The 19,660-nt window shown below is 35.0% G+C and overlaps 1 protein-coding gene across 2 annotated transcripts in view; it reads right to left on the reverse strand.

Annotated features, from left to right (window-relative positions):
• SLC7A11 (solute carrier family 7 (anionic amino acid transporter light chain, xc- system), member 11) overlaps nucleotides 1-19,660 on the reverse strand; it is a 109,879-nt gene that overhangs the window by 79,379 nt on the left and 10,840 nt on the right. For both annotated transcript variants that reach the window (XM_012654769.1, XM_012654761.1), the window contains exons 3-5: nucleotides 18,017-18,132; nucleotides 7,475-7,600; nucleotides 3,846-3,945 (exon numbers count right to left, since the gene is read on the reverse strand). In XM_012654769.1, the coding sequence (XP_012510223.1) occupies nucleotides 3,846-3,945; nucleotides 7,475-7,600; nucleotides 18,017-18,132 (342 nt within the window). The remainder of the gene's footprint in view (nucleotides 1-3,845; nucleotides 3,946-7,474; nucleotides 7,601-18,016; nucleotides 18,133-19,660) is intronic.

Here is a 19,660-nt window from a genome sequence, read left to right on the forward strand (position 1 = left end):
TTGCTCAGGCTGGTCTCAAACTCCTGAGCTCAAACAATCCGCCCACCTCGGCCTCCCAGAGTGCTAGGATTACAGGCGTGAGCCACCGCGCATTTTGAAAAGAAACAATTGAAAACCTGAAAGAACAATAGCAATAAAGATGATCTAGAAAGTTAGCAGCCGAGGATTTTTTTAATGACTAGAAAGTAAGTTTCTAAAAATAGAGGTTGTATTTATACCAGAAAAGCAAGCAACAATCAGTACTTGTATCTGGAATATGCACTCCAAGATGGATTTGATGTGTTTGTTATAAGCCTGAGGCAACAAGAAGTACGCAAAGAAAGATAAAACCACACACCAAAAAGCAAAAACACAAAAGAAAAAAAAATCCCACACACTAAGAAATATTTCTGTGCTTCTTATGTCAAAAATAGCCAATTTCTTCTTACCAGTTGTTTTAGAAAGTGTTCTTTTCCAACAACGTTAAAGCAAGAAAGGAAATATTTATGAAAAAGGAACACATTTTCAAATATTTGCCATAGCTCCAGAGAATAGAGAAAAGGAAAGGGCTGGGAGGAAGGGGGCAGTAGGAAGGAGAAAGCTTTTTATTTTAGTCCAAACATTTACATCCTGTGGGAAATTCACCTTTACGCTCTCCTAGTCTCCAGAAATTAGTCCATAGTATTCTCTTTGGTTTACATCCCCTCACCACCTCTAGAGAATGTTCACAAGATCTATTGTTCCAGCTTTTCCATGATTGTGCATAAAAGGCACTGCAATGCCAGCAATGCATTCTGATACCCAACTAGGTGAATTATTTTAAAAAGAAGCTTGTTCTTTAGATTAGATTAGACACAATGGTACAAAATAATCCCAGCAGGTGCTTTAGAAAGACTAAATCCATTGAGGATAGGATTTAAAAGGGAGAAAAAAGACACTGAAAAACTATTTTCTATCCCCAAATTAAAAAAAAAAAATCGCACCAAGCAATATTTAGCTTTGGATCAGGATATGGGACTGAAATTGGTTGGGCTCCCCAGGGCCGTAAGAGAGACTGTCAGATGTATTTCTCTGAATGTGAACATTGGCAATAATATTACAGTTGTTCTGACCCAACTCCGTGACCTGGCTGGGTTAATGATTTCTTTTCTCCTAATCATGTTTCTGTGAAGGAGTTTTTTTCGTTCTAGAAAGGTTCTTTGCTCCTCAGAAACAAAAGCCTGCTCTATTCAGATTCCTCAAGGTTTGGTGGTGTCTTTCTCCTGTGCAAGCACAGCAAGGTCTCCAGGACAACAATGGTCTTGCTGCTTTTATTCAGGCTCACAGACTGGGCAGTAAGTTCTGATGACAATTGCTGCTTTGCTGTCTTAGTCATTTACAATACTGCCACCTTTTTTCTTTTATTTCTTTTTCTTTTTTTTTTTTTTTTTTGGCCAAACATTATCATAGCAACAGCATAGGGAGGGGTGGCTCATTTGCAGTTCCCCACTGATAATTCTACAACCCAGTCTTGTAATTATATCATGAAGGACAGACACGGGCCAAAAAGGCAGGGATCGCAATTGGAAAGTGAATAAATGCCCCTCTCTTTGGGAATTCTTTTAGTCTCCATCTTGTTCCATTTACATCCAGATAATAACTTTTCTTCTGGAACTCCAAACCAACAGACTATTTTTTTTTCTAAACACAGCTTCTTTTTTCTAAGACTGATGACCATAGATTAACAGCCAGATTATTTCTGCCTCTTCACAAAGCAACATTCAGCTAGCACAACCACCTGCTATAGAAGCAAGGCTACTTATCTGTCCCCTACATAAGCCACTTTTATCAGATAACATTCCATTTAAAATCCTGGACTTATTCTCCAATACTGTGATTGAACCCTCAGGGATATAGGAAGTGAACAGTTTCTTGTTCTTTAACATAGGGGGTAGACATGAGGATTATATGGGTAAAAGTATAAAAATAGTCCATGCCGACCCCTTAGGCTCTATAAAAAGAGTAACATTTTAGGTTCACCATCAACTAAATCAAATATTAATAAGATAATTCAACTTAAAAAGAATCTTTATACATGGAGAAATACATCAGCCCTCAAAGCCTACAGAAATGGAGAAAATTTGCTCTACATGAAGCAGGTGACCTGAATTTTCAGTTCTGAGTGGTGGAAAAGTGAGGAGGGTAAAAGAATTAAGGTTCTGTGGGAACAGATGCATGATACTCACAGGCAAAAGAACTTCATTCAACAGAATTAATCAAATCTCCCTTGTGACTATGTCCACATTCCACATTCCTGATTGCGTATTGCTCAGTTCCCAACACTTGGCTATAGCTGAAAGCTTTTGCTACCTCCTCGCTTTGCTCTGTCGTCTCCTGGTGACCCTCCCAGTGGCTTGGCTGCAGCCCCAGGGCGCAGAGCTCTGATCCAGGCTGAATAGCCATAGAACAGTTGATTCTGCTTCTAACCCTGTGATCATGCTCAGTTCTTTTCTCTGCCTAGCGCCACATTGTGCTTCGGACAAAAGTAAAAAGACTTCAAAAATACTCAGTCATTCAAAACTAATGCTTACACACAATGACTATAAAAATATTCCTGGAATATACAAATGTTTTTCACTGATCTCCTTAGAGCTACAATCTTCTAACAATCTTCAAACATATTTTGCTTCAAAGGCCATGTTAAAATTTTAAGTTTCTGTACTCTCTTAATTCTCCTCCAATGCAATATTTTCATAATTCAATGAGATTAATAGGGTAAACACTCCATTTGTTTTGAAATATATCTTTACATTCCATGCATTAGCTGGAAGGTAAGATCCTAAACACCAAAGAAACAAAAGGAAATTATATTTGTGTTGTAAATGCATTTACATAAGTTTTGAACTAATGTAGTTTCCTGATATTTTTAGGCTCATAGAACATTCTCACAGCTTAATTTATGTAACTGTTAGTTTTGTAAATAATGTCAAAAGAAACATTGCTATTATTTACTCCAAACCAATGAAATTTATTCTTACTATAATGATTTTGATGTTTAAATAATCCTTAGTGGGTTTTCTTGCAACTGTCACTTCCAACTAAATTTTACTAGGTAAATAAAACGCATTTAGAAAAAAATCCCACTCTTCTCCATGATTACAGTTTTTCAAATACCTGGAAAAAGCAAGGCATATCCACAAAGTTATAATGCCTTAACTAGAACAGTAAGTATTACAGAGGGACATGCATCAAAGAAAATTTATCCATGGCATCATGATTTTAAACATCTTTGCTGTATATTTTTCTTTTCAGATGTTGGGGAAATTTTAAGGAACTTGCAAGGTCCTTTAAAATGTAACAGAATGTCTAGTACAGTTGATTTCATTATCTTGATTTCTCTTTCCCTGCCTTTAGAGTATCATTTTACCCCCTGGAAATGTCTTACTTATTTCTATATCTAAGTTATTTTTCTTTCTCATGGGAAGGTGAAAAAAAATCAGTGAATCACTGTTTGTTAATACCCTTGGAGCTTTAGTTGAAAGGCCCTTTGAGAAGCAAGGTACTATTCTTTGGTACCTTATGGTGCTATTACTTCCTTAGTAATTTGAAGTGGCTCCTAAGACTCAGCATCTGTTTTTTATGACATTAGGCTAAATCTAGTAGTCACCTTTGCTAGAAACCTGTTATGTTTAAGTCATATGAATAGTAATCAGCCTGATGGAGGGGATCACACCATATTTCTTATTTCAAGTAGAGCATATCACATTGGATCATGGTTACTCACATTTGTCTAACACTTTGCTTGATACTTAACCAAAGTACTAAGCACAGTGCTTAAAGAAATTAATGCACCATACAAACCACCAGGTCTGGAGATATCAACTTACCAGCCAGCATATGCATACATTCCATAATAAAAAGCTAGGGGCAACCCCATAATACTAGCATCTCTTCCTGAAAAGGCATCTTTAAAGTGCTGTGTCTGACCTGCAATCAGAATAAGAAGATTTTAAGGTTTTTCAAAGAATGGGTTATTATTCTCTCTTTAACCACAAATATGGGGAAGGGGGTGTGAACCATACTGTTTTAGGTCTAGATTTCTTACTCTCTGCTCATTACCAACTTTATCTATTAATACTGTACCCATTCCAGAGGAGTCCAAAAAGTATATTGATCACTAGTAACACTATTTCACACTTCTCTTTTACTAAAGTTATAGCAAAGATGAAAATGGCATTTTAAAAAAAATCCCTTGTTTGAGTGTGCCTCTACTATGACCATGAGAGAAGACTAAAAAATCTTCCATAATCTATAGTCTTTAGGAATGTGATAGAATTATTAAAGATAATGCACTGCTCGAATGCAAAGAAATATCCAAGAGTCTCTCCTTAATGAGGAGGTGGCAAGAAACCTCAGAACTACTTTCCCACATCATTTAACTTGCTGCTTTCTGTTTATCAGGTGTAGTTCAGTTTATACCTACCTCCTAGAACATGGGTTTGAAAACACTGAGGACCACAACTGCCACCCCAGCCTGCTAATCTCTCTTATAAATACTCTTGTAAATAAAGTTTTATTGGAGCATAACAAGGCCAATTCATTTAAGTATTGTCCATGGCTGGTTTCATCTTATAACAACAGAGTTGAGTAATTTCAACAGAGACCTTATAACTCATAAAGTTAAAAATATTTACTATCTGGTCCTTTACAGAAGAAGTCCACTGACCCTGTGACCTTGTCCTAGAGAATAGCGTAGTTTCCTTGTAGAAACATCAAAAAGATATTTACACTGAATTTCAAAATAAATAGGTTTCAAAATGTTGTATCAATATGTGGATCGAATGCTTTTATTCATCACATATTAATATTTTTCTATTTTGTGAATACAGTGGATCTTTTTCTTACATATCTTTTGGATAGTTTAAAAAGTTAGAAATTCAGATTTACTTTGGTCAGTTAATAGACAAACTTAAGCATAAAAAAGGCTTTTATTTCCCAAAGAAACAAGCAATGAGATTACCCAAATGGGATATGTTTTCATAACTTTGTTTTAAAATAGATCTTTATGTAATTAAATGAAAGGAGTACAGGAGGTGGGTGAAGTATTTGAGATACTCTATCTTCACGGTCAAATCTTAGTTGTTGCTTTCAGCATCCAAGCACAACATATATTGATAATAACATGTGTGAATAGGATGACCAAAAATGGAGAATGTTGAGTTACACACTAGAGCATTTTTCCCTCAAAGTAAACTATTCCCAAACATAGGTCATTTTTAAAACAGTAGCGTGAATTCAGAAATCGCCATTTTACTAAAACATTTCTGTGTACTTATAGGAAAAAAATATAAATACTGAAATTCAGATAAAAACATCTGTTGAATATTCTTTTTTCATGATTTGTGGTCTCTCTGGCATAACGGGGGAATATTTCTAAGTATAGAACCAAATAATTAATAAGAAAAATCAAACTCTGTAAAACTGAGTCACAAGCACCGATCTTCAAAAGTGCTATTTTGAAAGTACCACAAAAGAGAAGCATCTTATTTCTAAACTTCAGCAATATTTTGTCTGCATAACAGAGGTCTCAGGAAGACCAAGGTCATAATACTCAAAGGGAAGTTCAACAAATACTTATAAGTGAATACAACTATGTTCAGGGTCCGATTAGAGTAGAAATAAATGCACAATCTGTTAGTAAAGTCTTTGTCTTCCTAGAGTTTCAGATTGATGTAAAAAGTATGTGATCATATTAGAGATAATCACAATTTTATAGTAATAGAGCAAATACATCTGCTAAGAACGGTCTCTAAAATATTAAAATTTACATTAAATATGGTAATGTTCTCAGGGAATTTCTCCATTGGGTGACATCATGAAGAAGCCTGGTCACGTTAAGCATTGACATCATAATTATTAATTAACGTATCCCTCCCTTGTAAATGCCAACAAATTTCAAGAGATACATCATGATCTCTGCTCTTGAGAGATTTGCAATATAACATTTGGGGAACCAAACTTTGATTTTTGCACACATATACGGAAGTCGCAAAAATTGACTATAATACTCCCTATAGTGTCTTACAACAAAAAGAAAAGGAAAGAAAATAAATCTTAATTTCAAGGGATAGTATGTCATCTTTTCGAATCTAAACTAGAACAAAGGAGGGCCAATGACCTAGAGATTCCACTCTCCTTACAGAAGACTAAAGATTTAGCCAGAAGAAAGAAAGCACCAACAAAACATGTTTGCCTACATCCCAAACAAATACAGAATATGAGCAGGCCAGCTCTGTGGAGGGCAAGGTGAATTAGAAGAACAAACTCATGTCTTCTCTTCACTGCAAGCTCTGGTGCTCATAATCTTCATTGTGTTTATTTTGAGTTGGCTGAGGTTGCTGGATTTGATAAAAGCATTTCCGCCAGCAGGGCTCTAAGATCTCCCACTAGGCTTATTAAACGGGCAACAGCATCTCCCTTTCCCAGCTACAGAGTGACTGATCTTTCAATGTTTGTTATTGTTTAATGCCTCTACCAACAGCGATGATTTTGCTGAACTTTGGCATTTCCTTTTGCCTTGTGTAATTCTTCTCTTGCAATGTCATGAAATTTCTCTATAAATTCCCTTTCTTGGAACAGACAATATCAATGTAAACACTAAATATTTAGCATGCCCAAGTTATATGTCACTCTTTTACAAATTTTTTCTCACGTTCCTGTTTATTTCCTACTATTATGGCCATTGCTAATTAAAAATCTCATGTGGACCTCTTTCTCTTCCAACAATTTCCACTGAATCCAAGGAATTGCATGGGCCTTCTTCACTGAAACAACTGAAACTCTAAATTTCACCACTGAACTTCTTTTTTTTATTATACGGTAAACTTTGTAAAGCAAATAATCTCAGAAAATGTTACATTTCTGAAGAAATGCAAAATTTATATTAAAATGATGCAGCAATGAAAATTAGGTTTTTTGCAACTATTTTTATGGTCATATAATATTAATATTTAGTTTTCAGGAATGCTGTTCCCATATCTGACTCCTCTTCTAAGAATACCACTCTCAAGGTAAAAAAAATGATAACCAGAAAGCAAAAAAAATTATTGATCATGTTTTATTATTTTCCAGATATCTTTTTTATTTTAATTTTTATTACTTTTATTAGACAATTTTAAAGTAGAAATAAAAGGACATATTTATCTGTAGTTAAAACTAAATGGCAGATTTTTTTTTCCACTTTGAGTTTTCACTCCAAACAGTTTGTACTGAGAGAATTCACTGATGCCTTATTTTGTTGCTTGGCCCAGTCTTAATCCTCTTGCTGCCATTCAACTGTAAATACCAACTCACCCACAATGGAGCAGCATTTCAAATCAATTAGATGACAGTATAGAATTTAAGTTCCACAAGCAGAGACTATTTAAGCACTGTGCTAATACAAGCAAAAGTTAGTGTTAAAAGAGACCAAAAGCAGATAACGTATTTTAAAAAGCATTTACTTTTCAGTCCATACCTTTAATTAGCTGCATAACTCCAGGGACTATAATTATCAGAATTGCTGTGAGCTTGCAAAAGGTTAGGAGAATCTGGATCCGGGCACTCCAGCTGACACTCATGCTATTTAGGACCATCACTGCAGCTGCAAAGGAATAGATGTAGTTACAAAAGGTGAATTCTCACTGTCACAAAGTCATCTTAGGTCCTTGTTCCTCAAAGTGTTATGAATCAGCAGTGTTGGCATTACCTAGAAGTGCTTTAGAAATGCAGAACCTCAGGCCCTGCCCCAGACCTAAGGAATACAAGTCTACTCTTCAACAAGCTCTCCAGGAGATTTTTATGGACATTATTAAAGTTTGAGAAGCTTAAATAAAAATTCCTCTCTTGTTCTTTATGTATGTCAATAAGAGTGGACATACATTGCAGTACTCTAATAATCATATCAAATATCTTCTAACCAAACCCTAAAGTCATCACAGCATGCAATCAGATTGCTGATATTGACTCTTTAGCTTACTATGGCAACTATTTCCTAGTTCACACCTGCCAATGTGAATCACACTCGGGAAGGGGCAAGAAGAAGAGAAGTTGGCTAAAATCTTATTCTTCATTCTCAGGACTAGCCTTAGCCGCACTTTTCTTTTTGGTTTTCCTTTCCACGTTCCAATTAACACATTAAGCAGTGACTTTCAATCTACCATACACATATAGGCTTCCAAGACATGTTTTGGGGCTTGAGTAAAATATCATAAAGTGATAAGCCCAAAAGAGTGCCTCCCAAACTAGGATGCACTCTGGGTTCAAAGCCAGTAGAATTTTCCATTCTTAATGATGCTGTCTACAGTATCCCAAGCAATAATCACTATCCACCCTCTCCATCTACTGGACCATGAAAACCTAGAAGATAGAACAAGAGATATTTATCTCTGTATTGCTAGTATCCAGCTCCATGCCTGGCCCAGGTAGATTATTAACACATTTTTTGTTGAATGAATGAATGAATGAACTGGATCTTAGTTAGAAATTCTAAGGCACAAGGTGAATGCTGGTGCTCTAAGACCTTCTTTTTCTACTCTGCTGGAATGTCTGAGGTTAGTCTAGATAGTGGATTTCAACTTTATGCTCTTTCCAAAACCCCATGTTTATGGTTAACAACAACAAAAAAGCTACTTCATTCCTGACACTTGCAGTTATTATCTACAAACTTTATTTTTATAAAGGTATATTCCCCTAAACAAATATCAAAAATGTATAAAGATATTTCTCAGGGGATGAAACAAAACACAGAATTCTCATAACTCAAGTTACAATTGGAAGTTTTCCTATGTACAGTAATAAGAGTTATCTTCATAGTTTCCATTGCCTGATATAACCACTAGCTCATTTCAGAATTTAAGAATCAGTGCAGTTATCAACACATAATGTATAATGGCAAAAATTTTAAAACAACACAGACCCCTAAAGGAAGGCTAATTATGGTATGTCCTTTTAATGGTTTATATGCAGCCATTTAAAATTATGGTGGAGTTCAATATGTGTCCATGTATATTACTAATACAGCAAGTTACAGAGAGATGGATGGATGGATAGAGAGAAACAGAAAGAAAAAAAGAACTGAAAGAATATTTATCAAAACATTACTAGCAGGTATCTATAGATGATAGAATATCAAATAATTTTTAAATTTTTTTATTTATTTTTCTTAATTATTTTAACAAATTTTATAATGAACATGTAGCATTTTGGTGACTATAGTTAACAACACTGAATTGCATACTTGAAATTTACTTAAATGTTCTCATTACAAAACAAAACCAAAAAGAAAAGGTGGGGGGTAACTAGGTGAGGTGATTGATGTATGAATCAAGTGAAAACTCAATGGTTTCCACAAAATATATGTATACCAAATCATCACATTGTACACCTTAAAAATCATTTTATTGTCCAAATATACCTCAATAAAGCTGGGAAATTTTAAAAACTAAATAAGCAATGAAGCACATTTTATTTCATTTTATTTTTATTTTTTAGTCTTAGTCATTCGACCAAGCACATTTTTGACAAAAATTCAAAGATAGGAACAAAAAGAATCAGAAGATCCCATACAAAGTGTAATGGGGGGTTACTAATGAAGAAATATTTCAAAGGCGTACAGATGAGACTGATCAGAAAGGCCAAAGCCCTGAATAAGCTACAGGGGAAGCTAAGAGGGCATATTTTATCTATGTTTGAAACTGAAAACAGGAAGGAATAAATAGGTCCATTGTCAGTGGCAAGGTGCATTATTTTATCAGAGAAATGACAAAAATAAAATTAAGTCTCTACAATATAAGACACTTATATATTGAAAATAATTTAGTGTAATTCCTCTGCCCTCTTCATCATCCAGTGAGTCCTTTCCTTTTTTATGCAAATGACTGTGTGATGAGTCATCATATGAAAATGATTATTTTTTTAATTAAGGAGGTTCAACATTAGCATGAAAGTGAAAAAAATTGGTCTCGTGTTCCCACCAGCAACAAAAGAGCACTGTTTTCTTTAAATAGAGCTCCTAAAACCCACAGCATTCTCTATTTCTGAAAGTACTCTGCAATAGGAATGAGCTGTGGTGTAGAGAGGAAGAGAGAAAAAGAAAAAAGAAAGAAAGAAAAAAAGAAAAAAAAGAGGTAGGCAGGCACTCAGGAAGAAAGCAAGGAAGGAGAGAGAGGGAGGCATTCTTATTTTTGGAACCCCTAACCATCTATACACTTAAAAAGAGAAAAGAGGGTTTGTTACTTTCACAAAGAATATAAATACCCAATGCCTATTGAAATTGAAAAACAAATAGGTATTTGGGATTTTATTTTATATTTTGTAAAGTTTTCTTAGTCAAATGGAAGAAAAAATCAATCAAATATTATGAATATTTATGAACAATCTCACTTTACTTTCCCCTCAGTTGAAATAAAAATTCTGGTTAAGATGCTAGTGGGAATGTAAATTAGTACAGCCACTATGGAAAACAGTATGGAGGTTCCTCAAAAAACTAAAAATAAATCTACCATATAATCCAGCAATCTCACTGCTGTGTATATATCCAAAAAAAAGGAAATCAATATATCAAAGAGATATCTGCATGCCCATGTTCATTCCAGCACTATGCACAAAAGCCAAGATATGGAATCAACTCAAGTGCCCATTAGCAGATGAATTAATAAAGAAAATGTGGTATATATATGTACAATGGAATAGTACTTAGCCATAAAAAAAGAATAAAATGCTGTCAAAATAGCTAGAAGAGAAGATTTAGAATGTTCCCAACACAAAGAAACAAGTGGGAAACGTGATGGATATCCCAATTATGCTGATTTGATCATTATACATTCTATGCATGTATCAAAACATCCCACACACTCCATAAATATGTACAATTATTATATATCAAAAAGTTTTTAAATAAAACATGTGCAAAATATTTTTAAAAACAATTCATCAAAGAAGATATATAGATTACAAATAAGTACATAAAAAGATGCATCATTTGTCATGAGGGAAATACAAATTAAAAATACAACGAGATATCACTACATACCCATTGGAATGTCTGAATTTAAAAAGACTGAATGTATCAATTATAGACAAAAATGTGGAGCCAACATACACTTCTGGTGGGAACATAGAATGGTACAACCACTTTGGAAAGATTTTAGCAGTTTCTCTAAAAGTTAAACCTACCTACCATGTGACCCACACATTCCACTGCCAGGTATTTACCCAAGAGAAATGTCAGCATGTGGCCTTACAAAGGCTTACACTTGAATATTAACAGTGGCTTTAGCTTTAGTAGCTCAAAACTGAAAACAACCCAAATGTTCATTAACATATGAAAGGATAGACAAATTGTGGTATACCTGTATAATGGAATACTACTCAGACATTAAAAGGATTGAACTATTGAGATATAACAATGATGTGGATGATTCTTGAAAAAATTATGCTGGATAAATAAGCCAGAAGCCAGACAAATAAGAGTTCATGCTCTATGATTCCAAATAAAATTCTAGAAAAGAAAAACTATAGTGACAGAAAGATCAGTAGTTGCCTGGGATGAGGGAATTGGGAAGGAAGGAGAAAGAGATTGGAAAAGGGCCCAGTGAGAGTTTAAGGGATGATTAATGTATTCAATATCTGGATTGTGGTGGTGGTTTCACAAGCATATCCGTACTACATCATACTTTATCAAATTGTACATTTTAAGTGTGTGCTTTATTGTATGTTAATTATACCTCAATAAAACTTTACAAGACAGATTTCTCTCAAAGGTTTCTCTAAACCCTGTTGTATCTGAGCATCCAGACCTCGCACTCATTATTTGGTACACGAAATTCTGAGATGCACCTACATGACCCTCAAGGTACAGCTTAGCAAATAAGAAGGCAGCCAGTACAGAGGCACAGTGAAGCTCTCAAGTGTCTATAGCTGCTGCTTCATCACGTGTCTTTTCAGCAAAATTTAAGTCTACATATGTTGCTTATCCAACAATATTAAAAAGAGATTTGGGATTCACTAAATGCAAGAGTTTTCTGACTTCCCAAAACAAATAATATCTACTTTTTTTTAATATACCCACATTGTAATAATCAAAGAAATCTGAGCCAGCTCTCCAGTCCTAGCTTTACTGCCTTTGAATTATAATTGCTAATTTTGCACAAGAGGAAATAATTGTATCAGTTTGGGCTTACTTTTTTACTTGCCTTAAATTTTACCAAAATAAAAATACAGGGTATATAGTTTTTATTTACTTATTTATAGTGCAGTTTCCTAAGAACTGAAAAGCAGCAATGAAAGCTGTATCTATAAATCCTGGAGATAAGAAATACATATTTGAAGGGAGCTGTATTTGAAGAGGATGTTTAGGGGAATGTTAAGGACTGAAGCTGTGATTTAAGGACTGGCAAGTATTTCTTTCCGCACTCTGTGTAATTCAAGTCTGCCTTTGGTTTTGAAGAGTGAGATTACAGAGTCTGGATATATTGGGTTTTCTCCCCAGGTTCAGATTCTTCTTGGATTCTGACTTCTGACTGCTTCATGCTAAACCAGTAAAATATATGGATGCTATACACGTGTGCTTCATGTTGAGATGTGAGTTGTTCCACTGCTTTTTGTAATGGCTGCCTGGGTTCCCTTGGTCTTTTTGTTAAGATCCATTTCCTGGATGCATTAAGTTTAGAAAGGGTGTGTAGCACTAAACACCTTTAAAAAGCAGGAAGATCATCAATATCTAGGATATCACTACTGGGAATAAAAATGGTAAGCATCACATAAATGTAAAGTATTATTTTATGGCAGACATTGTATAAAGACTTTACATGGATAATGTTATTTAATCCTTATATTTCTATGACATGGTTCCTATTGTTGGCCTTATTTTTCAGATAAGCAACTGAGACTTGAGATATTATTTAACTTGCTCATGTAGGTACCTTGTTCACATAGGTAGTTAAGTGTGAAGATAGGATTGGAGCCCAGGTAATCTGACTCCAGAGCTCACATTTCTACCATTAATGCCCAGATAACAATGAGGAAGTAGCTCAAAAGACATATATGGAAATAACATTCATCAGAAATCAAGCGGGTGGGAAGGGGGAGGAGGGAAAAGGTAAAAATTCACACTTAACGGGTACAATGCACAGTATCTGGGAGATGGGCATAGTACAAAAGAAATTTACGTAACCAAATCATTTGTACCGCCATAATATTCTGAAGAAAAAGATCTTACTAGTATATGATCTTACTAGTATACCTAGTTTTTTTGAACTCATGATGGCTCTTCCTCTCTGCAAAGTTTTTGTGTATCTAACTGGAATTTCAAGACACTTTGATTCCACATTTGTCATCCTCCTAAAGAATATGATGCTTGTTCTGTAGAACTTGTATATTTTAATACTATGCATATCTACCTAAGAATTGGTTGTCTTGGTAATGTAGTTATGGTAGAAGAAGAGTAGATATAGCCAGACTTCAGAAGATTTAAATGGAGCCACTTCACGTGCTATATTTGAAATGCTAACACAGAAATAGCATTGCATTTTCTTTCATGTAATTTAGTGGTGCCAAGAAAATATACATTTAAAATATATTTGTAGAACTGGCTAATTTTTTTTCACAATGCAATCACAAATGCTATTTTGTTTGTTTCTCCCAGTTACTCCTACAAGTCTTGGAAAGTAGGATAGGGCTCTTAACTTATCTGTATAAAATAAAGCAGCAAGGAAGGGATTGATCTGGGACTAGATCTCATATCTTAAGGAAAGTATCTTATTATCATAGTCTGCCATTCTAGTGTATCCTTATACAGGTTTGAGTTTCAGGAGAACAGAACAGACTAAATATTTTAAATACTGAATATACTTCTATTCTGATTGAAGCCACAAGAGCAGTGAAAATCCATGAGCTTCCACAGAAGGAAAAGTGAGTAATGTCAGTACCAGGGTATAGGAGAGCAGCCAAATGTGAATATATAAGATTTTCTAGCTAAACTCTCATGAGTCTGACATGTTTACCAGAATGGAGAGTGTTTGGGATAAGCAAAAGCTTTTCGTTTTTATTAATTTGACAGAAATGAGGTATAGTACTTTAAAAACTGGGGTTAAATCAGCATTTAGTTAACTCCCCACCCTCAGCCCATTGTCATCCCTCAAATGGTTGGTTAACATTTCACAAAATTTGAAATTCTGTTCTATGATTTAACAAGACCCTTCAGGTTTGTGCTTTTTCTACACTTAACTAGAGATTTCACACTACCACAAACTGTTTCCTTCCCCAAGGATTACAGGGAAGCAATTCATACAATTAAACTCTATTTTCTACATCTCAGTAACCTTCCACCCCTAATAGGTAGAAAAATCACCTATACTCACTTTGAAGAGTGCAGGATGTGAGAAATTTGCCCCTAGGTAAATTTCTCCTTCTCTCTCTCCATCTGCTCCCTTTGCTCCATGGAAGCTAAATTCTTCTTAAAGACAGTTTGACTTTCCCAATTAGGCCATTGATTTACATTTCCTACCACTGAGTCATAAGAATATCCAGGTTTCTTTTTCAGAGCTTCTGACTATGAAACACATTTCCTTCTCAGAATCTCCGGCTTGCAAAAGGAACATCAAAATTTATAAACTGTTATAACTAGTGGCAAAAATAGAAGGAAATGTCTGGGTTCATCTAAGATTTACTCAGGCTATCTGGTAACTATTCCATGACCGGTGTATTCCAGATGTTTTATAAAACCCAACATGCTTAGTTATCCTTTCCCATAGTTGCTTTAGAGTTTGGTTTGAACAGTATTCCATTTAATCCTCTAAAATACAAATTTTCCCTTTAAAATGTTTAATAGAATTGAGATAAATAAGAAGACATTTAGACTTATAAAAAATATATGATTATAATCCATCTAATTTCAAGTCCAAAGTGGGCAAAATTTATGGATTTGTAAATCTTTATATAGGATCTACTTAAAGTCTTCTGATTGTACCTTTTAATGAATAACTTCTGTTGTTAACTCACAGAGCTCCCCAAAATGCTACCTCTGCCCTTCTCATTTTTTAATGTAATAGTTGTGAATATATTAATAGTTCTAACTCGGGTATTCAAGAAGCAAGAATATGGTGGATATAATAATGGCTGTTAGTCCAATCCCTTATGGAACACCATAGTTATCAAGAACTTTCTGTGGCCAAGCCATTCTGTTAAGGGCATTAAAAATCCGACTTAATTTCATCTTTCTACACCCATTTAAGGTAGATTATATTTTCACGGGCATTTTACCAACAAATAAAACCGAGGCTTAAAGAGTTTTAACAATTAGTCCAAGATCATATTACTAAGAAATTATGAAACTAAGTTTCAATTCCAGGTTTTGCCTTCAGAGCCTGAACTATAATCACTATGCTAAAATGGTTCATCCTACAAAAATTCATGGCACCAGGCTGGGAGCGGTGGCTCACGCCTGTAATCCTAGCTCTCTGGGAGGCCGAGGCGGGCAGATTGTTTGAGCTCAGGAGTTCGAAACCAGCCTGAGCAAGAGCGAGACCCCGTCTCTACTAAAAATAGAAAGAAATTAATTGGACAACTAAAAATATATAGAAAAATTAGCCGGGCATGGTGGCACATGCCTGTAGTCCCAGCTACTCGGGAGGCTGAGGCAGTAGGATCGCTTGAGCCCAGGAGTTTGAGGTTGCTGTGAGCTAGGATGACGCCACGGCACTCAGTCTAGCCCGGACAACAGAGTGAGACTCTGTCTCAAAAAAAAAAAAAAAAAAAAATTCATGGCACCAGATCTGAACATCATCACTGAGCAAATTCTCCTACTACTTGAGAAAACTGAAGCTATCTAAGCCTCCAAGTTCAACAAGTAAACAAACTATGAACTTTTCTGCTATAGAAAAAATTCTTAGACCTCTTCTCATAAAACCAGTCAGTAAATGAATAATTATGGTGCACAAACAACATCCTAGGAGATTTTTGAGGGGCTAGAAATACAGCAATGGATAGGTTCCTAGTCTCATGGAACATCAAATGATGTTTTTCCAAAAAGTGTAAATAGCTATCATTGGTATTATGTTCTAAATAAATTATAGTCAGCTTCAATTTACATATATTGTCTCATTTAATATCATTTAATCCTTATAATGACCTATAATACTGGCATGATTTACAGATAAGAATAGGAAGGTACAGAAATGTTAAGTGATTTGCCCCCAGGTATCATATCTGTAGGTTTTGTTAAAGGCAAATTGAATCAAGTACATCAGTACCTTTCCAGAACCCAGAAAGGTCAACTTTGAGTATTTTTCTTTGAGTTTTCATAGCTTTCACAGAACAATTGTGCATACATTTGGTGAATAAAGCAGGAAATCCAAAATGAACCTATTTAAGTCCAGAAATATATGTACCTAGCACTAGAGATGTTTTTATGTGTAATTCCTAATGCTTTTCTGAAAACTTACCCCTCGCCTCTCTATTGTCAAATGCGCATTGTTCTTTCCATTGTTCTGTTGAAATACCTTAGCAATACATAACTAAAAATTCTTTCATGAGTATGCATTTCAGTTATTCCTGTGTAGCTATTTCTGAGTAGTTAAAACTTAATCCAATATGATCATATTGATTCTTAAAACAATGATTTGAATAGCATCTAGAATTAAGTTGTCCTTTCCCATAACAGTCAGGGATTTGGTATCTGGAGTCCTGTAGGAAGTTGGAGTTACATTTGGGTTCATCACTGGTGTAATTTGGTATATGTTCCTCTTTTTCTCTTCTTTTCTTTTTTTTTCAATTTCTAATATCTGCACCCATTGATAAAAGATGAACAACTTCCTAATTTGGAGGCCACAAAGAAATCTCCTGGTTGAGAAATGCTACTAATAATTAAATCTTGAAAGAAAACTCTTATGACCAACAACACACAGCTAAAACTATAACACTGAAAGTGACAGCTGCTAGCTAACACTGTAAAATGTATGAACACGAGATACACACCCAACACATAAACATAACTCCATCATGATACATGAGTTATAATTTAATGTATGACTGAGGTAAAATAATTTCCAATTCTAATAATCCATAAAATAATTGGGTTTTCATCTTTAAAAGTCTCCTTTATGTACAATCCACTCAATATTTTATTAACGAGGTGGGTTTTGTTTGCCTATTTTAAAAATTAGCTATTCTTGGCACTCAGAAAACAATACCCCAAAATGAAGCCTCAGAAGCAAAAGTTTTTCTCTGACTTTCTCCTGCCCATCTGCCTCTCAGTCTCATTCTCCCCTGAGGCTAGCCATGGAAACTAGATTCCCTCTTCCCTAAGGCAGGTCATAGAAACCAGAGTCCCTTTTCCCCCAAAGCCAGCCATAAAACTTAAAAATATTACTCTAACTTTCCATCTGCTTTTCTGTGTAAAAAAATGGCCAAAAAAATTTATCTGGGCTACCTTGTTTGACTGTAGATCATAAGACCCTCATTACAGAGAGGGTCCTGCCCCAGACCCAGGAGAAAAGAATATATGCTGAGAAAGGCCAAGAAGAATCTAGACAGACAAGGCTTGCTGAGTTTCTCACTTAGTATGTTAGCACAAGATCATATACTTTTTATCTAATCGTATTTTTATACTGCTGTCCATACTTTGTTGAGCCTAAGCATAATTTCCCCTGTATCTTTGGGTCTTCATTCTGAAGGCTTCTACGTAGACACATTAAATTAATTTTGTATAGCTTTTCTCCAATTAATCTGCCTTTTGTGAGTTGACTTTTCAGCAAACCTTCAGAAAGCAAAGAGGAACTTTCTCCTTGACCCATAGACCATTCTGTCTTTTGACCCATGCAAAACTAGCATGTAATGTAATATCAGAGGCTACTTCAAATGTATATTCTTTTCTTTATCTTCCAACACAAATTTGGAACTGTAAGCAAAGAAAAGACAGTATGTGGAGCGGTCCCACTGTGCAAAAAGTTTAAAGAAACTTTGTCTCCAATCACTTTTGTATTATTATTTTCTTTTTGACACTTATACCTACAATACTCACTTATGCCCACAGCTGTAATGAGCTTGATTGCAAGTTCAGGAATTTCACATTGAATAAAAAATGGTTCCAGAATGTAGCGTCCAAATGCCAGGGATATCACAGCAGTAGCTGCAGGGCTAAAAAATATATACATTTAGGTTAAACACATGAAAAAAAATAGCATTTTCACTAACCTTTTTCTACCTTAAAGTATTTCTATTTAGCATGTCGTACTGGACAGTACCATAAATTTCTCGATTTTCTTCTTTTCCTAGAGACCCTTTCCTCTTCCTTCCAAATAAAACTATTTTTCCTGTTCTCCACCATTTATACAATTTTTGATGTGGAAATTATAATCTGATCATGTCATTTTAGCGCTTTCAAAACATGGTCAGGATATATAAATATCCTTCACATTACATTTAAGACTCCACGTCGTCTAAGCCCTTTCTACCTCTTCAGTTGGCTTTCTTCCACTAGAAGGATCTGAATTTTCTTGCCTGGAGACTTTTCAACTCATTGTCTATTTTTTTATACTTCAGATCTTGGTTCAATCTTCCTTTGCCCAGGGAAGCTTCTCCAACCTCTGAGTGGGCCAGATTTCCTGGAGTACACTCTTACTGAAGCCAATGGCTTCCCTTCCAAACACTCAACACAGTAGCACTTTTATATTCACTTACACGTTTTCCAGATTGATAACTATTTCCCCCCACTGGACCCCAAGCTCCATAAGACTGTGTTTATCTTAATCACGATTTTATTTCCAGTGTTCAGTACAGTGTTTATCATATACTAGAAACCCAATGTATATTGAAAATATAATGAATGAGTGAATTCAATTTAATGACCCCTGTTATGTACTGAAGGATGATACTTGTTTCCTTGAAATCTGTGTTTTACAGATTATTCTGGTAATACAGACTCAATCTGAAGGTATAATTTTAATGGGAAGTATTTAGGTACCATGGGTATTAGTAATAAAAGAAGTATGTTTGATTACTTAGACATCTTGTCCCTGCTCAAGTCATTTGTTATTCTGCCTATTTGAAAGACCAACCCAGCAATATGAATCCATTATAACAAAGAGACATATAAACACATTTAAAAAGCTTCTATAATACCGTGGGCAGCCTGCCAAAACAAGAAAAAAAAAGAAAAAAGCTTCTAGAATACATCTAGGTAATTTCCTCTGTCAATACACATACACATATACACACCCCCCCACACACACACAGCCCCACACACACCCACCATGAAACAGTTCTCTTGAAATTAAAGCAACATTTGATTATCAGCTATTTGGGTGCAGGAATTGTGGCTCATTCCACTTCAGATCTCTTCATCTTGCCATTTACCATTCAGTAATAGTTTGTGGAATAAATAAACTAATGAATGAATACCATATCTCTGCTACTGCAAGATATGAGATATACTTAGGTAGAATGACCATGCTCATCATAATGCCAAGCAATGAACCAACATTACACAGCTAATACATGGCTGAAGATGCATTCAAGTCTGACTATATCAGGCCCACCAGTCGACAGCCTAGCACTAGAAATAAGTAGTGCATTCATTTGAATGCTGACTATGTTGTGTTCAGAATATTATAACCTTAAACTTTCAATCACTTATTCAAAGAGACTTTAATATCTACATTACACA

Source organism: Propithecus coquereli, unplaced genomic scaffold (genome assembly GCF_000956105.1).
Source record: "Propithecus coquereli isolate 6110/MARCELLA unplaced genomic scaffold, Pcoq_1.0 Scaffold112, whole genome shotgun sequence".
NCBI classification, from domain to species: Eukaryota; Metazoa; Chordata; class Mammalia; order Primates; family Indriidae; genus Propithecus; species Propithecus coquereli.